This window comes from Bufo bufo, chromosome 7 (assembly GCF_905171765.1).
Source record: "Bufo bufo chromosome 7, aBufBuf1.1, whole genome shotgun sequence".
NCBI lineage: Eukaryota > Metazoa > Chordata > Amphibia > Anura > Bufonidae > Bufo > Bufo bufo.
In genome coordinates, this window is record NC_053395.1 from 205191712 (window position 1) to 205210446 (window position 18735).

Genomic DNA, 18735 nt, shown 5'->3' on the forward strand with positions numbered 1-18735 from the left:
ATATTTTCCACAATATATCCTACTATCACTTGTTACCTAGCCCAACCCCCCACCCCCCTTTCCCATCTCCCCTTGTTTGGATTGCTGCTTTTCCAGGGTCTATTTGGAGGGAGATTGGGAGTGTCTTCACACCCTACCCCCCCTCCCTATTTTATCTACTATCAGTATGAACAGACTTCGATGGTAGGAATGTTCATACGCAGGAACCTAAAGCCCTATCTGACCCTAAAGGGCCCTGGAAATAGTGTCAGGACAAAAGATTACCTATTCTTCCCAGATGAAGGAACAGGAGACTCCCTCAGGCCTAATACCAAAAGATAGGGAAACACAACAAACTAGAAATAGGAAAAAGACACTTAACTCCAAAGTACGCGGAAGAGCAGGAACTCAGTGGAGAACCAAACACCAGCACTTCCACAACCAGAAAGGAGCTATCAACCGCATAGCATGATGGGTGAGACCAGACTAAATAGAGGAGTTGGAATGACCACTTAAGCTACACCTGAGACGAGAGGTGTGGTCATAACCAGCAACAACACAGAAATAAGTGAAACCAAAGAGGCTGTCAGATCACATCACGTGCAGCCAGTCTCTTAGATCTTCGGACCTCTGTCACGGGAGAGACCGTGACAGGTACACACTCAGATTGGGTCACTGTCACTAGTTAGGTACCTCAGGGGTCAGTTCTATTCTTTTTGCGGTGCAGAGACACGGACCGAAATGACAAGGAAGTGCTCCATAGTGCTTTCGTGGACTTCTGCTCCATACTGCTCTGTATCTTCCGTATTGTGGACCCGCTGTTTGCGGGTTGCAATACGGGCACGGCCGGCACACGTTTATTTGCATGAGCCATAAGGCTGGGGCTAAAAGTAGAGTTTTTGTAGCACTTTTCATTGATCCTCATAGATTGTAAACTGTTGCGAGCAGCACCCTCATTCTTTTTGTTGTAATTATTGAAATTTCTGTTGCTATGTCATTTATGACTGTTTGTATTCCTGAACTGTAAAGCGCTGTGGAATATGTTGGCTGCAGTCTAAAACAGTAAACTGACCTTTATGCAATCTTGTGCACTGCAGGCAGTTGTGCAGTGAAAATCAATGAAAAGTGTTACAAAAAGTCTACTTGTAGCCCTAGCCTTAGGCGGAGGATGCACATAGACTTTATTCCAACTACAAACCGGATTCCAAAAAAGTTGGGACACTATACAAATCGTGAATAAAAACTGAATGCAATGATGTGGAGGTGCCAACTTCTAATATTTTATTCAGAATAGAACATAAATCACGGAACAAAAGTTTAAACTGAGAAAATGTACCATTTTAAGGGAAAAATATGTTGAATCAGAATTTCATGGTGTCAACAAATCCCCAAAAAGTTGGGACAAGGCCATTTTCACCACTGTGTGGCATCTCCCCTTCTTCTTACAACACTCAACAGACGTCTGGGGACCGAGGAAACCAGTTTCTCAAGTTTAGAAATAGGAATGCTCTCCCGTTCTTGTCTAATACAGGCCTCTAACTGTTCAATCGTCTTGGGCCTTCTTTGTTGCACCTTCCTCTTTATGATGCGCCAAATGTTCTCTATAGGTGAAAGATCTGGACTGCAGACTGGCCATTTCAGTACCCGGATCCTTCTCCTACGCAGCCATGATGTTGTGATTGATGCAGAATGTGGTCTGGCATTATCTTGTTGAAAAATGCAGGGTCTTCCCTGAAAGAGATGACGTCTGGATGGGAGCATATGTTGTTCTAGAACCTGAATATATTTTTCTGCATTGATGGTGCCTTTCCAGACATGCAAGCTGCCCATGCCACACGCACTCATGCAACCCCATACCATCAGAGATGCAGGCTTCTGAACTGAGCGTTGATAACAACTTGGGTTGTCCTTGTCCTCTTTGGTCCGGATGACATGGCGTCCCAGATTTCCAAAAAGAACTTCGAATCGTGACTCGTCTGACCACAGAACAGTCTTCCATTTTGCCACACTCCATTTTAAATTATCCCTGGCCCAGTGAAAACGCCTGAGCTTGTGGATCTTGCTTAGAAATGGCTTCTTCTTTGCACTGTAGAGTTTCAGCTGGCAACGGCGGATGGCACGGTGGATTGTGTTCACTGACAATGGTTTCTGGAAGTATTCCTGAGCCCATTCTGTGATTTCCTTTACAGTAGCATTCCTGTTTGTGGTGCAGTGTCGTTTAAGGGCCCGGAGATCACGGGCATCCAGTATGGTTTTACGGCCTTGACCCTTACGCACAGAGATTGTTCCAGATTCTCTGAATCTTCGGATGATGTTATGTACAGTTGATGATGATAGATGCAAAGTCTTTGCAATTTTTCGCTGGGTAACACCTTTCTGATATTGCTCCACTATCTTTCTGCGCAACATTGTGGGAATTGGTGATCCTCTACCCATCTTGGCTTCTGAGAGACACTGCCACTCTGAGAAGCTCTTTTTATACCCAATCATGTTGCCAATTGACCTAATTAGTGTTAATTGCTCTTCCAGCTCTTCGTTATGCTCAAATTTACTTTTTCCAGCTTCTTATTGCTACTTGTCCCAACTTTTTGGGGATTTGTTGACACCGTGAAATTTTAAATCAACGTATTTTTCCTTTAAAATGATAGATTTACTCGGATTAAACGTTTGATCTGTCATCTACGTTCTATTACAAATAAAATATTGACATTTGCCATCTCCACATCATTGCATTCAGTTTTTATTCACAATTTGTTTAGTGTCCCAACTTTTTTGGAATCCGGTTTGTATTTAGCTATAGCTGCTGTCCAAGGGAAGACATTAAAGAGGACCTTTCACTAGAATAAAACATCTAAACTAACTATACAGACATGTAGAGCGGCGCCCAGGGATCCCCCTGCACTTACTGTTATCCCCGGGCGCCGCTCCGTTCTCCGGTTATAGCCTCCGGTATCTTCATAGTTAGGCTCCACCCAGGGGAACCTGACGGCGTCTCTTTCTCCTATGCTGTAGCACTGGCCAATCGCAGCGCTCAGCTCATAGCCTGAGAGGCTTTTTTCTCTCTCAGGCTATGAGCTGAGCGCTGCGATTGGCCAGCGCTACAGCATGTGAGAAGGAGACCCCGGCAGGTTCCCCTGGGTGGAGCCTAACTATGAAGATACCGGAGGCTATAACCGGAGAACGGAGCGGCGCCCGGGGATAACAGTAAGTGCAGGGGGATCCCTGGGCGCCGCTCATGTCTGTATAGTTAGTTTAGATGTTTTATTCTAGTGAAAGGTGCTCTTTAAATTGCATGTCACTTAATAGTTAAAGGGCATCTGCCGGCAGATTTGTACCTATGACACTGGCTGACCTGTTACATGTGCGCTTGGCAGCCAAAAGCATCTGTGTTGGTCCCATGTTCATATGTGCTCGAATTGCTGAGAAAAGTGAAGTTTTAATATATGCAAATAATCCTCTAGGAGAAACAGGGGCGTTGCCAGTACACTTAGAGGCTCTGCTCTCTCTGCAACTGCCATGCCCTCTGCACTTTAATTCAATTGAAGTACAGAGGACACGGCAGTTGCACAGAGAGCAGAGCCTCTAAGTGTAACAGCAACGCCCCCGTTGCTCTTAGAGACAAATTTGCATATATTAAAGCTTAATTTTTCTCAGCAGTGCGGGCACATATGAACATGGGACTAACACAGATGCTTTCAGCTGCTAAGCGCACATGTAACAGGTCGGCCAGTTTCATAGGTACAAAACTGCTGACAGATGCCCTTTAAAACCAATCTTGTAGCACTACAAAAAGCCTGGGTGTAGTCTTAGGCATTGGCCAATTTCACACGAGCGTGTATTCAGTGCAAGAAATATGTCTGAGGTATTGCCCATCCTGAATGCTGGTCCTATGACATGGATCCACGGCATTATAATGATTTATAATGCTGTGTGTCTCTGCCCAATCATAACACTAATGATTTGTACTGACGGCATTATGTGAGTGCAAGTCATAGGAGTTGAGATCAGGCAGGAACACACAGCATTATAAATCATCATAATGTTTTGGATCCAGGGGTGCATCACCAATGAGGCCAGGTGAGGCGATCGCCTCAGGCAGCACCAGGTAGGGGCCGAAGGGCCATGGGCTGAAGGGAAGAGGTTAGGTTAAGAAACTGGCATTGGGGAGGGGGCGCTGTTTCAGTTTTCGCCTCAGGCAGCAGAAATGCTAGGTGCACCCCTGAGTGGATCCATGCCATAGGATGCCTCTGACACCTGACAATACTGGATCTTTGAAGGGATGTTAAGAACATTTTGGGTAATTGAGGGGGGACTTGATTGGAAACCTTCAAAAGAGACAGCAGCTAATCCAGGTGTTTTTGCTTCAATATACCCCATATATTCCTCTGTGCATTGCATGTGACCTAATTCCTGTTCTCTGTCTCCTAGGGATCAGCAGATTCTTACACTAGCAGACCATCCGATTCTGATGCCTCTCTGGAAGAAGACAGAGAAGCAATACGCCAAGAGAGAGAACAGCAAGCTGCAGTACAACTTGAGAGAGCCAAAGTAAGACATATCAGGAGGTGAAAAGTGATAGAAAAGATACTGCACCCGACATCAATTATGCCAAATACATAGCTACAAATAATAACGTCATGTGGACTTAATATAATGGGCAGTAATTGTGCCATAGCCATCATATAAACCAAGTCATTTAATAAATGTTGAGAAAAACGGACCCTATAACATAAACAGTCTACATTTCCCAGTACTGACTGACACCAACACAATCCCGCTTCTTGATCCAGGAAGGAGTTCACACTAGTCATCCTAAGCGGTCCTTCCTTCAGTCCCCATAGTACCTGCAATGGGGGCATCCTCGAATGTAATAATTATAATCTGTTATTAATATAAACTACATTATATAATAATACCTGACTCTTATTAGAGAGGGGAGTCTCATCTATTCGCAATAGGGGGAGCAACTACACTAGACTGTTTCTGCTGGGGGTGTGCTCCAGAGAGACTTGCTGCATCCATCCCTCCTAATACTACAGATGGTTGCTGGGAAGATCATTTTTATTTATTGATTTTACTCGCTTATATAGCGCTGACATATTCCGCAGCACTTTACTTTTATTATCTCTCGCTGCCCTAAGGTATGTCTTTGTGGGAGCAAACCCATGCAAACAAGGGGAGGACATACAAACTCCATGCAGATGCTGTCGTTGGTTAGATTGGGAGTGCTAACCACTAAGCCACCAAAGTCTGTTACTAATACTACTGACATCTCTCCTTCTGTACAGCCTCCATTGACCCCGTTGAGGTATACAGGAACATTTCTTCATGTTATCACCCCTTTTATCAATCCAAAGTCTGTTACTAATACTACTGACATCTCTCCCCCGTACAGCTTCCATTGACCCTCAAAGGAGTATACAGGAATATTTATTTCTTATCACCCCTCTTACTAGTCAAATCTTGTTATTGTCATATGTCTTCCTGTATACCCACCAGTGGCCCCTGAGGCAGATACAGGAACTTGTTTTCATGTTATCGCCCCTCTTAGGCCAAGTTGACACTTCAGTTATTTGATCAGTTATTGCCATCAGTTATTGTGAGCCAAAACCAGTAGTGAAGCGTACACAGAGATCAAGTGTAATTTAAAGGATTCCACCTATTGTGTTTTTGACCCACACCTGTTTTTGGCTCACAGTAACTGATCAAAATAACTGATCAAGTAACTGAAGTGTGAACTCAGCCTTACCAATTAAAGCCTGTTACTGGCATCTCCTCTCCTGTGCAGCCTCCATTGACCCCAATGGTGTATACAGGAATATTTCTGTTATCACCACTCTTACTAGTCTGTTACTGTCAAATGTCTCCCTGTATATCCACCAGTGGCCCCTGAGGGAAATGCAGGAACTTTTCTTCATGTTATTGCCCCTCTTACCAATCAAAGCATGTTACTGACATCTCTCCCCCTGTACATCCTCCATTGACCCAACGTTTGACAGCAACGTTTCTTCATGTTATCGCTCCACTTACCAATCAAAGCCTGCTAGTGGCATCTCTCCCCCTGTACATCCTCTATTGTCCCTCATTTGGAATACAGGAACTTTTCTTCATGTTATCACATCACTTCCTTATCACAGTCTGTTACTGCCAGTTCTCTAGTGTTCATGCCTTTCTTACAAAACTCAAGCAAAATTGCATGAAGGTGCCTCTGACTATAATTTGCTGAATAGCATTTTTACAAGGGGCCAGGTCTCTATTTGCAGAAAATATATGGGTATGGGGTTACAATGTGTTTCTCTTTTAATTAAGTGTTCTTGCATGGCAAGACTACTTACTGTTATCTCATATATATATTCTTATTATTATAGGCAAATTTACCACCCTAACTCCTCCCACAGTTTTTACACTACATAGACAGTAATATACCGAAACGTGCAGATTGTTCCCGATTGGTGTGCTATTACTTTGTGGAACGTTTTGCCAAATGGTTCACAAAATATTGGCGTTTTTGTGGCGAAATTGGTCCTATAGGAATGAATGGCGGAATGTTCAAAACTAGAGTGAGAGCTGACAAATCAGGACTTGATTTCTAAACTGCCACCACTCCCTCATTTACAAGCCCACCTACACAAATCTTATATCAAAACGTTCAGCTATTCCTGCTGCCACTAACAATGTCCACGGCTAAGCCATAGTGCTGATGGTTTTCACAATATGACCATTTGTTTGCAACTCACGCCACCCATTGACATTCATTGAAACTCCACTCTAGCCACCTCAAATTTGAAGGGCAATTTCTAAACTGTAAATGTGCCTTCATTTTTAATATTTCAGAGACATACTATGCATCAAAATGTAGGTCTAGGTCTCTTTGTTGTAGGATTTATAATTTTTAAACTACAACCGTTTGAAGATGGCAAACCCCAGTGAAGTGAGCAAGTTGGAGCAGTTTGTTTTTAACTGCTCTTCTCTGCCCTTGCTGTAGAGTGAGTTGCCATAGGAACCCAGGTGTGTGAGCAGCCAGCAGAGTGACAAAAGCTAGAGTGTGAGCTGAAAAATCAGGACATGATTTCTAAACTGTCACCACTCCCTCATTTTCAAGCCCACCTACACAAATTGGCTGCTAATGTTTTTATAAATGTATGTTTTAATGTAACTGTAAAGCACTTTGGGCAACAACATTGCAATTAAATGTGCTATTTAAATTAATAAAAGTTGAAATGCATTTCTCACTCTATCAAGCTTGCCATGTGCACTTTTTAAATTTGTTCAATCAATTGGTTAGTGTAATGTTTACTATCTTTACTCACTCCAAACACTCCACACAGTTACTCTGCCCACTCCATAAAGTTACTCTGCCCAGTCCAACCTTTCCACAGTTACTCCACCTACTTAAAGGGACTCTGTCACCACTTTCTAACCCCCCCTTTTCAAAGTATTGTTATCTGCATGGCGCCCCTGTGATTATAAATGTGTTGTTAGAAGTTAAATTCGCCGTCTCCTTTTGATAAAAAGAGCTTTTATCTAACCTGTCAATCTTCTTGATAAGGTGCCCAGGGCGTTTCTTTTCGTCTCAATCTGCCGCCCGCCGCCGCCACCGTTGGTGCCCAGCTCCTCCCCTCATGCTTTCAGCGCCGCCTGAATGTAATCAAATACGCCTCCGGCTCTCTCTCAGTGCCCCCTCCTCCTTTTCAAAGATCCCGCGCGTGCGCACAGGGCTGTGCCTGATGCGCCCGTGCGGACATTTACAATCAGCCTCATTGAGCGAAGTGCGCATGCGCGCACTTCGCTCAACCTCCTCATCAGACGAGCACTGCAGCCAGCCGGCTGCAGTGCTCGTCTGATGAGGAGGTTGAGCGAAGTGCGCGCATGCGCACTTCGCTCAATGAGGCTGATTGTAAATGTCCGCACGGGCGCATCAGGCACAGCCCTGTGCGCACGCGCGGGATCTTTGAAAAGGAGGAGGGGGCACTGAGAGAGAGCCGGAGGCGTATTTGATTACATTCAGGCGGCGCTGAAAGCATGAGGGGAGGAGCTGGGCACCAACGGTGGCGGCGGCGGGCGGCAGATTGAGACGAAAAGAAACGCCCTGGGCACCTTATCAAGAAGATTGACAGGTTAGATAAAAGCTCTTTTTATCAAAAGGAGACGGCGAATTTAACTTCTAACAACACATTTATAATCACAGGGGCGCCATGCAGATAACAATACTTTGAAAAGGGGGGGTTAGAAAGTGGTGACAGAGTCCCTTTAAACCACACAACAGTTACTCAAGCCACTCCACCCAGTTACTCCCCCCACTCCAGTTGTAGACTACTGGTGGAGGCAAGAACACTTCACACAAGGTTTAAGCATATTGTCACCTCTGAAACCCTTTAACAGTTTATATATAGAATGAATGTACTTAGAAAGTTGAGTAACTTTGTAAATATGTTGCATTACATATCATGTGTGGATCCTGAGCCTGTATTATACTGCAGAGCTGCATTCACAGTTCAGAGGTTTCTATTGGAACCAGTCAACAGCTTCTTCCATGCAGTGCTCTGCTCTATTTCATGCTCGAGGAACTGTTACTAAGATTACTGATTTCTTCATGTAAAGTTTACTTTGAAGAATGCAAATCACCAGATGTTGACTCCTGTTCCACTGCCCATAATGAGGATGAACCTTGAGTCAGTTTCCATTAGGAAATCAAAGTTGGGGGAACCCCTTCTCCTTTGGGCTCCTAGCAAAAGCATGGTTTACCTGTATGGTATGTACAGCCTTCTGTCACAGAGCACAAAAGAACCAGTTCAGTACCAAACTCAGCTCTGCTACATCTGCAATTCCATAAGAACGGATTTGATTCTAGTAACCTGGCAGCATATGCTGGAGTTGGTCAAGTTAATATTGACTATTTAATAGGATAGTAAGATTTATATGCATATTCATGATGGGTCTTTGTGTCTTTAGACCAAGCCAGTGGCATTTGCTGTGAGGACGAATGTGAGTTACTGCGGGGCTCTGGATGAAGATGTCCCTGTACCGGGCACTGCTATTTCTTTCGATGCCAAGGATTTTTTACACATTAAAGAGGTAAATCTGGGATGGATTTCTCTTACCACCTGTCACCAGCTAATATAACATCAGCGGTCAGACCGCAGCTTGTTAAGGCTAAAAGGAAAACTGACCAGCTGCCAGATCTCCGGAGGAAGGATTTGATTAACCTCTTCAGCACAAAAGCCTTTGCCAACAATATATTATTACTTCCTCCTGATCTACTGCAGAGCCTTAAAACTGCCAATGAAATATTTCTGGAAATACATACCAATATCTGAACTCCTTCACAAATGCCTCAGTTACATAATGTAGTACAGAAGAGAAAGGAAAAAAACTAGAGTGTGTCAATCAACCAGATTACCCCTTTGGTATACACCTCCAAGGGGATCGTGAATGAGAGGCACAGGAGGGCGCCAGAGATCGAACTAGGTTTAGGAAAAAATCTATGATAGAGAAGAGAGATTGGGAACAGAGGAATGGAGCAGGCTGCCAGTGTAGGTTATTGTGAAGTATAGATACTGTCACAATTAATGGTAAGATTTGAAACAAGAAAAAATAACCAAAACCACCAAAGGAAGGTGTCCGGCGCCACACACCTCTATAGATATCAGCTAAAAAGAACTAGGTTCAGCGTATAGTCACTAGTACAAAATACATATATAAATAAAATGTAGGATGCGTACCGACACCTTAGATATAAGGCCTCGTCATAGATTATCCGTAAAATTAACAGCATAAATAGCGGAACTTACTTCCCCAGGGAGGAATCCAATAGGATAAACTCAAGACACCCATTGGATTTACCCCCCTCGCCTGGATCACCCGTAGAGTCACAGGATGAAAACAGCAGGTCCACACTCGGATCTTCTTGAAACTTCCTTTATTCAAAATACAGGCAAAATGATGAGCTCAACGCGTTTCGGGGTCTTCCAAACACCCCTTCCTAAGGAGCAATGATATAAAGTAGTACAGTTGCTTCCTATATATAGGAGAAACTTTACAAACAAATCCACGCTTAGAATAACGTCACTTCCGGTTCCTGCATGGACCGGAAGTGGCGATGCGTTCCACAGTGGAACGCAATGGATCGACTTCAAAAATGGCCGTATAATAACCCCGTCTTAAGAAGAACCTTTAGCAAGGTCCCCTTAATAGTGTGCATTTGGGAAAGAAAACATGCTTACAGCACGAAGGTCAACTCTATTTGTGGCGGCCTGCCGGCCGTCACTTCCGGTATCGGACTAAATAGGAAGTGCCCATGCGTTCCACAGTGGAACGCATCCGATGCGATAACACTCAATTGGCGCTCCTATGGAGAGTTTCAGATGGAATTTTCGACCCATCATGTTCATATTAATAAGTTAAAGGGCCGGTCAACAGGGTCTTATAAATTTCTTGACGGTATTATATAGAAAAAATGGGGGGCCTTAGATTACATAATCCGGATACCCCTGATATCCACTAGAGGGCATCCGTTACTGCTAGCTATGTACAAAAGAAGGGGAAAAGCAGAAAGAGATGGAAAAGATTACATTTTTTGAATATTCTGAATTTCAAAAAAATTTACATATAAATGTAGATATAAATATAACAGGGCTGGGTGGTATAACCTTAAATGAATCGCACAATGAATTCTTCTAGGGAAAATATAGATATAGGGATGTATATGTATAGGTGTATAAATAAAAGGGCTGTGGACACATGTACAGAAAAATTATATATATATACAGTACAGACCAAAAGTTTGGACACACCTTCTCATTCAAAGAGTTTTCTTTATTTTCATGACTATGAAGGCATCAAAACTATGAATTAACACATGTGGAATTATATACATAACAAACAAGTGTGAAACAACTGAAAATATGTCATATTCTAGGTTCTTCAAAGTAGCCACCTTTTGCTTTGATTACTGCTTTGCACACTCTTGGCATTCTCTTGATGAGCTTCAAGAGGTAGTTCCCTGAAATGGTCTTCCAACAGTCTTGAATGAGTTCCCAGAGATGCTTAGCACTTGTTGGCCCTTTTGCCTTCACTCTGCGGTCCAGCTCACCCCAAACCATCTCGATTGTGTTCAGGTCCGGTGACTGTGGAGGCCAGGTCATCTGGCGCAGCACCCCATCACTCTCCTTCATGGTCAAATAGCCCTTACTTTCAAAGTTTTCCCAATTTTTCGGCTGACTGACTGACCTTCATTTCTTAAAGTAATGATGGCCACTCGTTTTTCTTTACTTAGCTGCTTTTTTCTTGCCATAATACAAATTCTAACAGTCTATTCAGTAGGACTATCAGCTGTGTATCCACCTGACTTCTCCTCAACGCAACTGATGGTCCCAACCCCATTTATAAGGCAAGAAATCCCACTTATTAAACCTGACAGGGCACACCTGTGAAGTGAAAACCATTTCAGGGGACTACCTCTTGAAGCTCATCAAGAGAATGCCAAGAGTGTGCAAAGCAGTAATCAAAGCAAAAGGTGGCTACTTTGAAGAACCTAGAATATGACATATTTTCAGTTGTTTCACACTTGTTTGTTATGTATATAATTCCACATGTGTTAATTCATAGTTTTGATGCCTTCATAGTCATGAAAATAAAGAAAACTCTTTGAATGAGAAGGTGTGTCCAAACTTTTGGTCTGTACTGTATATATATATATTTATTTATTTATTTTGGCCTTTTGCAACATATGCGCCCCCATTTATGAATGTCTTTTTATATATATTTATATTTTTCCCCAATTTTTTCACCAATTTTTATTGGAGAATATGTATTTATGCCAGAAAATACTTACGGTATATTCTAATAGACCTCAACCTCTATATAATAGGTCTCTGTTATTCTAGATTAGGATTACCCTTAGTTCCATAGATATATATATATATTATTTTTCTGTACATGTGTCGACAGCCCTTTTATTTATACACCTATACATATACATCCCTATATCTATATTTTCCCTAGAAGAATTCATTGTGCGATTCATTTAAGGTTATACCACCCAGCCCTGTTATATTTATATCTACATTTATATGTATATTTTTTAGAAATTCAGAATTTTCCTAAAATTTTTTCTTTTCCATCTCTTTCTGCTTTTCCCGTTCTTTTGTACATAGCTAGCAGTAACTGAAGCCCTCTAGTGGATATCAGGGGCATCCGGATTATGTAATCTAAGGCCCCCCATTTTTTCTATATAATACCGTCAAGAAATTTATAAGACCCTGTTGACCGGCCCTTTAACTTATTAATATGAACATGATGGGTCGAAAATCCCATCTGAAGCTCTCCATAGGAGCGCCAATTGAGTGTTATCGCATCGGATGCGTTCCACTGTGGAACGCATGGGCACTTCCTATTTAGTCCGATACCGGAAGTGACGGCCGGCAGGCCACCACAAATAGAGTTGACCTTCGTGCTGTAAGCATGTTTTCTTTCCCAAATGCACACTATTAAGGGGACCTTGCTAAAAGTTTTTCATAAGACGGGGTTATTATACAGCCATTTTTGAAGTCGATCCATTGCGTTTCACTGTGGAACGCATCGCCACTTCCGGTCCATGCAGGAACCGGAAGTGACGTTATTCTAAGCGTGGATTTGTTTGTAAAGTTTCTCCTATATATAGGAAGCAACTGTACTACTTTCCTTTGCTCCTGAGGAAGGGGTGTTTGGAAGACCCCGAAACGCTTTGAGCTCATCATTTTGCCTGTATTTTGAATAAAGGAAGTTTCAAGAAGATCCGAGTGTGGACCTGCTGTTTTCATCCTGTGACTCTACGGGTGATCCAGACGAGGGGGGTAAATCCAATGGGTGTCTTGAGCTTATCCTATTGGATTCCTCCCTGGTGAAGTAAGTTCCGCTATTTATGCTGTTAATTTCTACGGATAATCTATGACGAGGCCTTATATCTAAGGTGTCGGTACGCATCCTACATTTTATTTATATATGTATTTTGTACTAGTGACTATACGCTGAACCTAGTTCTTTTTAGCTGATATCTATAGAGGTGCGTGGCGCCGGACACCTTCCTTTGGTGGTTTTGGTTATTTTTTTCTTGTTTCAAATCTTCTCAGTTACATAATGCCAGATATATAGATAAAATTGTATTAATTCCCCAACCAATGAAATTCCAATATTCTAGTAAAGATACTCTGGAATCTCATAAAATCAATTTTGTGACTGTAAGTAGGTCAGACCTAACAAACAGAATTTTTTTGACCCTGAATAGTATTGCAGCCCCCAACTCTAGGTTGGGCGCAGGTCCAACCAATCTGCATAGTTTTATACACTACACACAGACTCTTGTACAGAGTTTTTTATAGGCTTGCTGGTTTTGGTCACAGGCCTATTATATAGGTCTTCGCTGTTCCCAGGATGCACATATTAGGTGGCTTCATTCTACCCCCCAGCTTCATCCTCAATTCCTCTGTAATGTTTAGCTGCTCTGTGGGCCTGAGGTGTTGAACTCTAATACCTAATTACCAATCACCTCCACTGCTAGCTAGCTACCAGCTAGAATATTGCTGGCTTTGTTTCCAGTTGCAGCTTCCCAGCTCACTCTTCATTCTCCTGCCTGCTACTCGCATAAAGTCTGCAGAGATTTGTTATTTATCATCTCTCTGCCATGTTCTCTCAGTCCTCTCAATACAACTTAAGAACCTGAATAAATTAAGTGAGTCAAGTCACATATTTAAAAGGTCTCTGTCCATCCTATATGTCACTCCCAGAGTGGTGATAGGTTGCCGCAGGTTGTCTGCGGCATTTCCTAGTATTTAACAGCTACTCTATATGTTCAGACACACAGGGCGTTTTACCTTCTCTAAGTGCCGTACCTTACCTTGTAGTACCCCAGCTGGTGTTTCTCAACAGTATGAGATCCACACAGCACATGTGACACATCACATTAGGTAACATGGCATATCATTACTGAAAGTTACGCAGCACAGATAACTGCAGGGAGATGTTGGCATGTAGATAGCAAGCACTTAAAGGTATAGCAATTGTCCCGTAACAGTCCAACAGGTTGACTAAATGGAGTGGCCAACGCAACAGGGCCAAACAGTAACCCTCTACAGAAGTGCTTTATACAACCCTCCTACATGCCACCATATGATATGGTGACTGTACGGCTCAAGATTACAGAAAAACTCTGCTGGCTGAGAAAAAATACTAGCATGAGATGGATTTTTGCAAAAAATGTAAGAGTTTTTGGCAATGTTCATTTATATATTGTAAGATGAATGTTTGTGGACTTCAGAAATATAACAATGACTGGTGGATTGGGAGGTTAGTCAAAGAAGGTTGCGAGATCGGCTTCATTCCAAGTCCGCTGAGATTGGAGAATATCAGGATACAGCAAGAACAGAAGAGAGGACGATTTCATACAAGGTAAGTCCAGGCTTTCATAAATTGCGATTATCCAGAAGAATCCAAAACAGGACCTTAATTGGTCAAACTGCTGCCTTCCAGCACTCTTTAGCGCCTTAGATGCTGCCCTATAAACACCACTGTTAAAGTACGGTCACACGTGCAGGTTTTTTGATGCTGATATGCAAGTATACCATTAGACTTGAAAAAGGAGTCCTTTGAACTCCGAAACGCGTTGTCTGCCTGTAGAAGTTTCAATAAATTATCCCTTACATTTGGTTTGTGTTTTTGTGTCGTTCTACAGGTGGATTTTAAGTACCTTTGCCCGCCAACGTACCTTATGGCATATGTTGAGCTAGTATACCTTTTTGTTTACTGTGTGGTACATGTTGTTTTACATTGGGAGCCAATGGGCGATCTATACAGTGACATATGACGCAGCGTTTCAGAACATGCCGGAGAATGCTCCTGATGTATACCTTTGATTAAAGGGAAAAAAATGCAATATGAATAGTGCCTAAGTTGTATGTAAAAAATGTACATATCATCCAACAAAAAAACAAGACTATCCTGAGTATGAAGGGGCCACAGCGCTAGTGTAGTGCTAGTTTCCTCCGTAGGGGTATGTCCACAAGGAATGGATTTGCTGAGGATTTGCAATTGCGATTTCCCTGCAATCTAGTATATAGAAACCAGCAGAAGTCTGGGCTTTAGGGTCTATTCTCATAAAGGTGTCCATTTTGCGGGCCGCAGATCCAGAAAACATGGATACCGGCCATGTGCACACTGCATCGAGGTGCAGACCCATTGACTTCAATGGGTCTGCAATCAGCAAGATGTGGCGAAGAATAGGACGTCTTTATGTTTTGCGGTGGGGCTGGAAGGGCTTCAGTGTGCCTCCAGGTTTATGCGGCCGTGCTGTAAAAGATAAGACACGTCCTACTTTTCAGATAGCGGACCTATTAAAGTCAATGGGTCTGCACCACGATGCGGCATGCAAAATGGACGCAGTTGTGGGAATGGATCCTTAGACTTGACTGGAGAAGAAAACGTCATGTAACATGAAATTAGCATAAAATAAGTAAAGCAAAATATTTCTCTACTGTAATTGCTCATCACTTTCCATAGATGTTGACTGTAGTAAATTATTGGTCTACAGCGCATAGTTGTCTGATTCATTGTGCAATTTATTTCTGCAGTAAACCAAGTGGCACTTCTTCCTCAAGCCTTGGAGAAATGGTAACGGGAACATTTCGTGCAACCCCACCATCTGCTGGTGAGGATCCATTTGCTTTTCTCTCTGGTAGACACTGGGTGATATAAGGTTTTGTTTGAAGGTGTCTTACATGGCATAATACAATGGTGGCGAACCAATGGCATGGGTGCCAGAGGTGGCACTCAGAGCCCTCTCTGTGGGCACCCGCACCCTGGAAATAGTCTATATGGTGTACCAATATGCCTTAGACTTTTCCTGCCATTCATGAGCGCAGCGCGCACTATGAACGGCACAGGCATTGAAAGTAGGCAGGCTATTATAGCTAAATGATAAAGTACATGGAAGATGTAGTGTATTGGACTGTAGTATTCAGGTTAAATTGCCATGTTGGCACTTTGCGATAAATATGTGTGGTTTTGGGTTGCAGTTTGGACACTCGGTCTGTAAAAGGTTCGCCATCACTGGCATAGTATATTTCTGAAATGATCTGCCATCCGATATCAATCAATGTAAACGCTTTAGGGCTATTTGTCATATTATTGGTGTCTTATTAATGGACTGATGTACAATTTCAAGTTCATTTTTTATACAGCTGACACTTTTACTAGCAATTTTTTTGCCTCTTCTCTGTGTTCTTATATCAAGTAAATTTAATTGATAATTTATTATTTTATTGTAGAATTATTATTTTTTTTAATGTTCTAGCTATTCATTTTTTATTCGCAAATGAAGAACTTCTCGACATGATTTTGGAGGCCCAGACTTCCATCCTGCATTGTCTGAATGGCCGGTGCAGCAGGTCGTGGTGTTTTATGGCAGATCACATGAATGAGAGTTAATAGTCAGAGATTTTTCAATAGACCAATAAAGTCTTTTGGAAGAGATGGATTATGGTCCCTCTCCTAAAGATAATGGCATGACAGTGGAGCAGTATACAATGTCTTATCTCTAATTGCCTTATCCAGTTCTATAAAGGTACACTACAGCTGTTATCTCTTATTAAATCATAATGAGATGACTCTGTCTATCCTGTCTTTTAATGCTAATGCGAGGACTTTGCTGACCCTGCCCCAGTCTACACAGCAAAGCTGAGAATAGTTTCTAATGGCTGACTAGTCCCATTATTTTTACTACTATTACAAACTATTATGCTACACACTAACATTAGTCAACTGGTGAAATTTATGAGGTTAAATCCTTATACTTATCACATGCGACAGAAAGCAACCTTATTGAAACAGTCCATGATGTTACAGGCAAGACAACATGAATCCTTAAACAGCTGTCCAGTAGGAGTACTGCCATTGGTGCTACAGATAACCGATCGAATCCTTTCTTTAGAATGGTTTTACAATAAGTAATGTCCACAATGCCCTCAGACTACCAAATCCTGAGATTGTCCATAGGAGGAAATGGTGGTCTGAAAGCTTCCCCCTGAATTCTGCTGCCATACAATGTCATTATTATGCCTCAACCACTGGACACAGCTGCCATTGCTAAAGAACTAAATATTCTCTGTCTGGCCTATGTTTTTACACTACAATGGGCCCTTTTACAAAATCCAACTTGAAGCTATCACTAGGGTTTATCTTTATGGGTGGATCCACAAACTACTATTAGACCTTAAAACTAAGCTTACAATGAAATTAAAGTGTGACATGCACATGATCAGCATAACTGGAGGATGGGAAGTTGGCATCATTCCCACTGGTGGGTCGAAAATACTAATTTTGGCAAAATAACTGGGATGGCAAATTTACCATAACTCTAAGGCTTGGGTTCCTCTGAAATAAATAACAATTAGGATTATGCGTGCATATAAACAGAGCTGCAAGGTGATGGATCCTCAGAATAAGGACATATCGGAGGATGGTGATGGGAGAAAACCGGTTATCTGCAGTAGCCTGTCAACACGCATAATGGGACCGTGGAGCTGCATACTAATATTAGAAAGTCAGAAGCACTGACATCAAAGCAACCACTAAATGCTCCAGCCAAGAGTATGGACCTGTAGGAAAATCAGATACCGCAGAAATGTTACACAGTTCTCTATAGTTCCTTGGGCCACCACTTAGTGCTACTTTTATCATGACCAAATTTAGACAAAAAGAACACACTTGGCGTCAGTGGAGAAGCAGTTTTTTTTAAAAGGATTGAATGACATTACAAAAAGATCAGATTTAATTTTTTTTCCGAAGTAGCATCACTCTTGCCCAGTGGCTGATTCTGGTATTGCAGCTTACTCAGATTCATTTGAATGAGACTAAGGAAACACAGATTGTAATTGTAAGAGCATTCCTTCTAGAATCAGTTCTTCAGTTTAGACAAGTTGTTAAAAATTCAATTCAGCATTTTTTTTATTATTATTTTTTTTAAGCTGGTCATTTACCTTACATAGCGTAGTTCACGTACATGTTTTCTGTATGAGGAGAGGGTAGTAAGGTGCTGCCAGACACCTTTGGAGGAGGCTTATCTTCCCTGAGTACAAACAGATTGCGCATTTTGATATTCAATTGCTTAATCTTTATTTTCCTCGATATCTGGCATACCATGCCCAAAACCTAAATCGGCAGGTGACCTGCCGGAGCAGTCGCTGATCACTCCCATTGGATTAATAATACTCTCCTGTACTGACCTCTGCTTGCTTGCGTCCCATTCACTTTCTGCTGGAGAACAGAGAATGGGGGGAGGAAAAGGCAAGCTCACATTTTCTACTTAAACACACTAACATTTAATGGGGGTACTCTGGATGGCTCTATTTTTTCTCGGATCACTATGGCTGGCAGTATTCATGGGGGAACTCTGGTTGGAACGTTTCATTTCAGCACTATGACTACCATTAGTCAATTCAGCACTGCAGCTGTCACTACAGTCCTGATCAAAAGTTTAAGACCACTTGAAAAATGGCAAAAAATCATATTTTACATTGTTGGATTTTAACAAGGTTCCAAGTAGAGCTTCAACATGCAACAAGAAGAAATGGGAGTGAGACAAAACATTTTTTGAGCATTCAATTTAATGAAAACAATGAATAAACTGAAACAGGCTGTTTTTCAGCTGATCAAAAGTTTAGGACCACATGCCTTTAAAAGGCCAAATCTGTGCAAAGATGTGGATTCATTGTCATTTTCTGTCAG

The 18735-nt window shown here is 42.1% G+C and overlaps 1 protein-coding gene across 1 annotated transcript in view; it reads left to right on the forward strand.

The window, feature by feature from the left end:
- Positions 1-18735, forward strand: part of CACNB4 (calcium voltage-gated channel auxiliary subunit beta 4) — a 93134-nt gene that overhangs the window by 47364 nt on the left and 27035 nt on the right. The window contains exons 2-5 of the mRNA XM_040441350.1: positions 4408-4527; positions 8932-9054; positions 14273-14403; positions 15582-15658. Coding sequence (XP_040297284.1) covers positions 4408-4527; positions 8932-9054; positions 14273-14403; positions 15582-15658 — 451 coding nt within the window. The remainder of the gene's footprint in view (positions 1-4407; positions 4528-8931; positions 9055-14272; positions 14404-15581; positions 15659-18735) is intronic.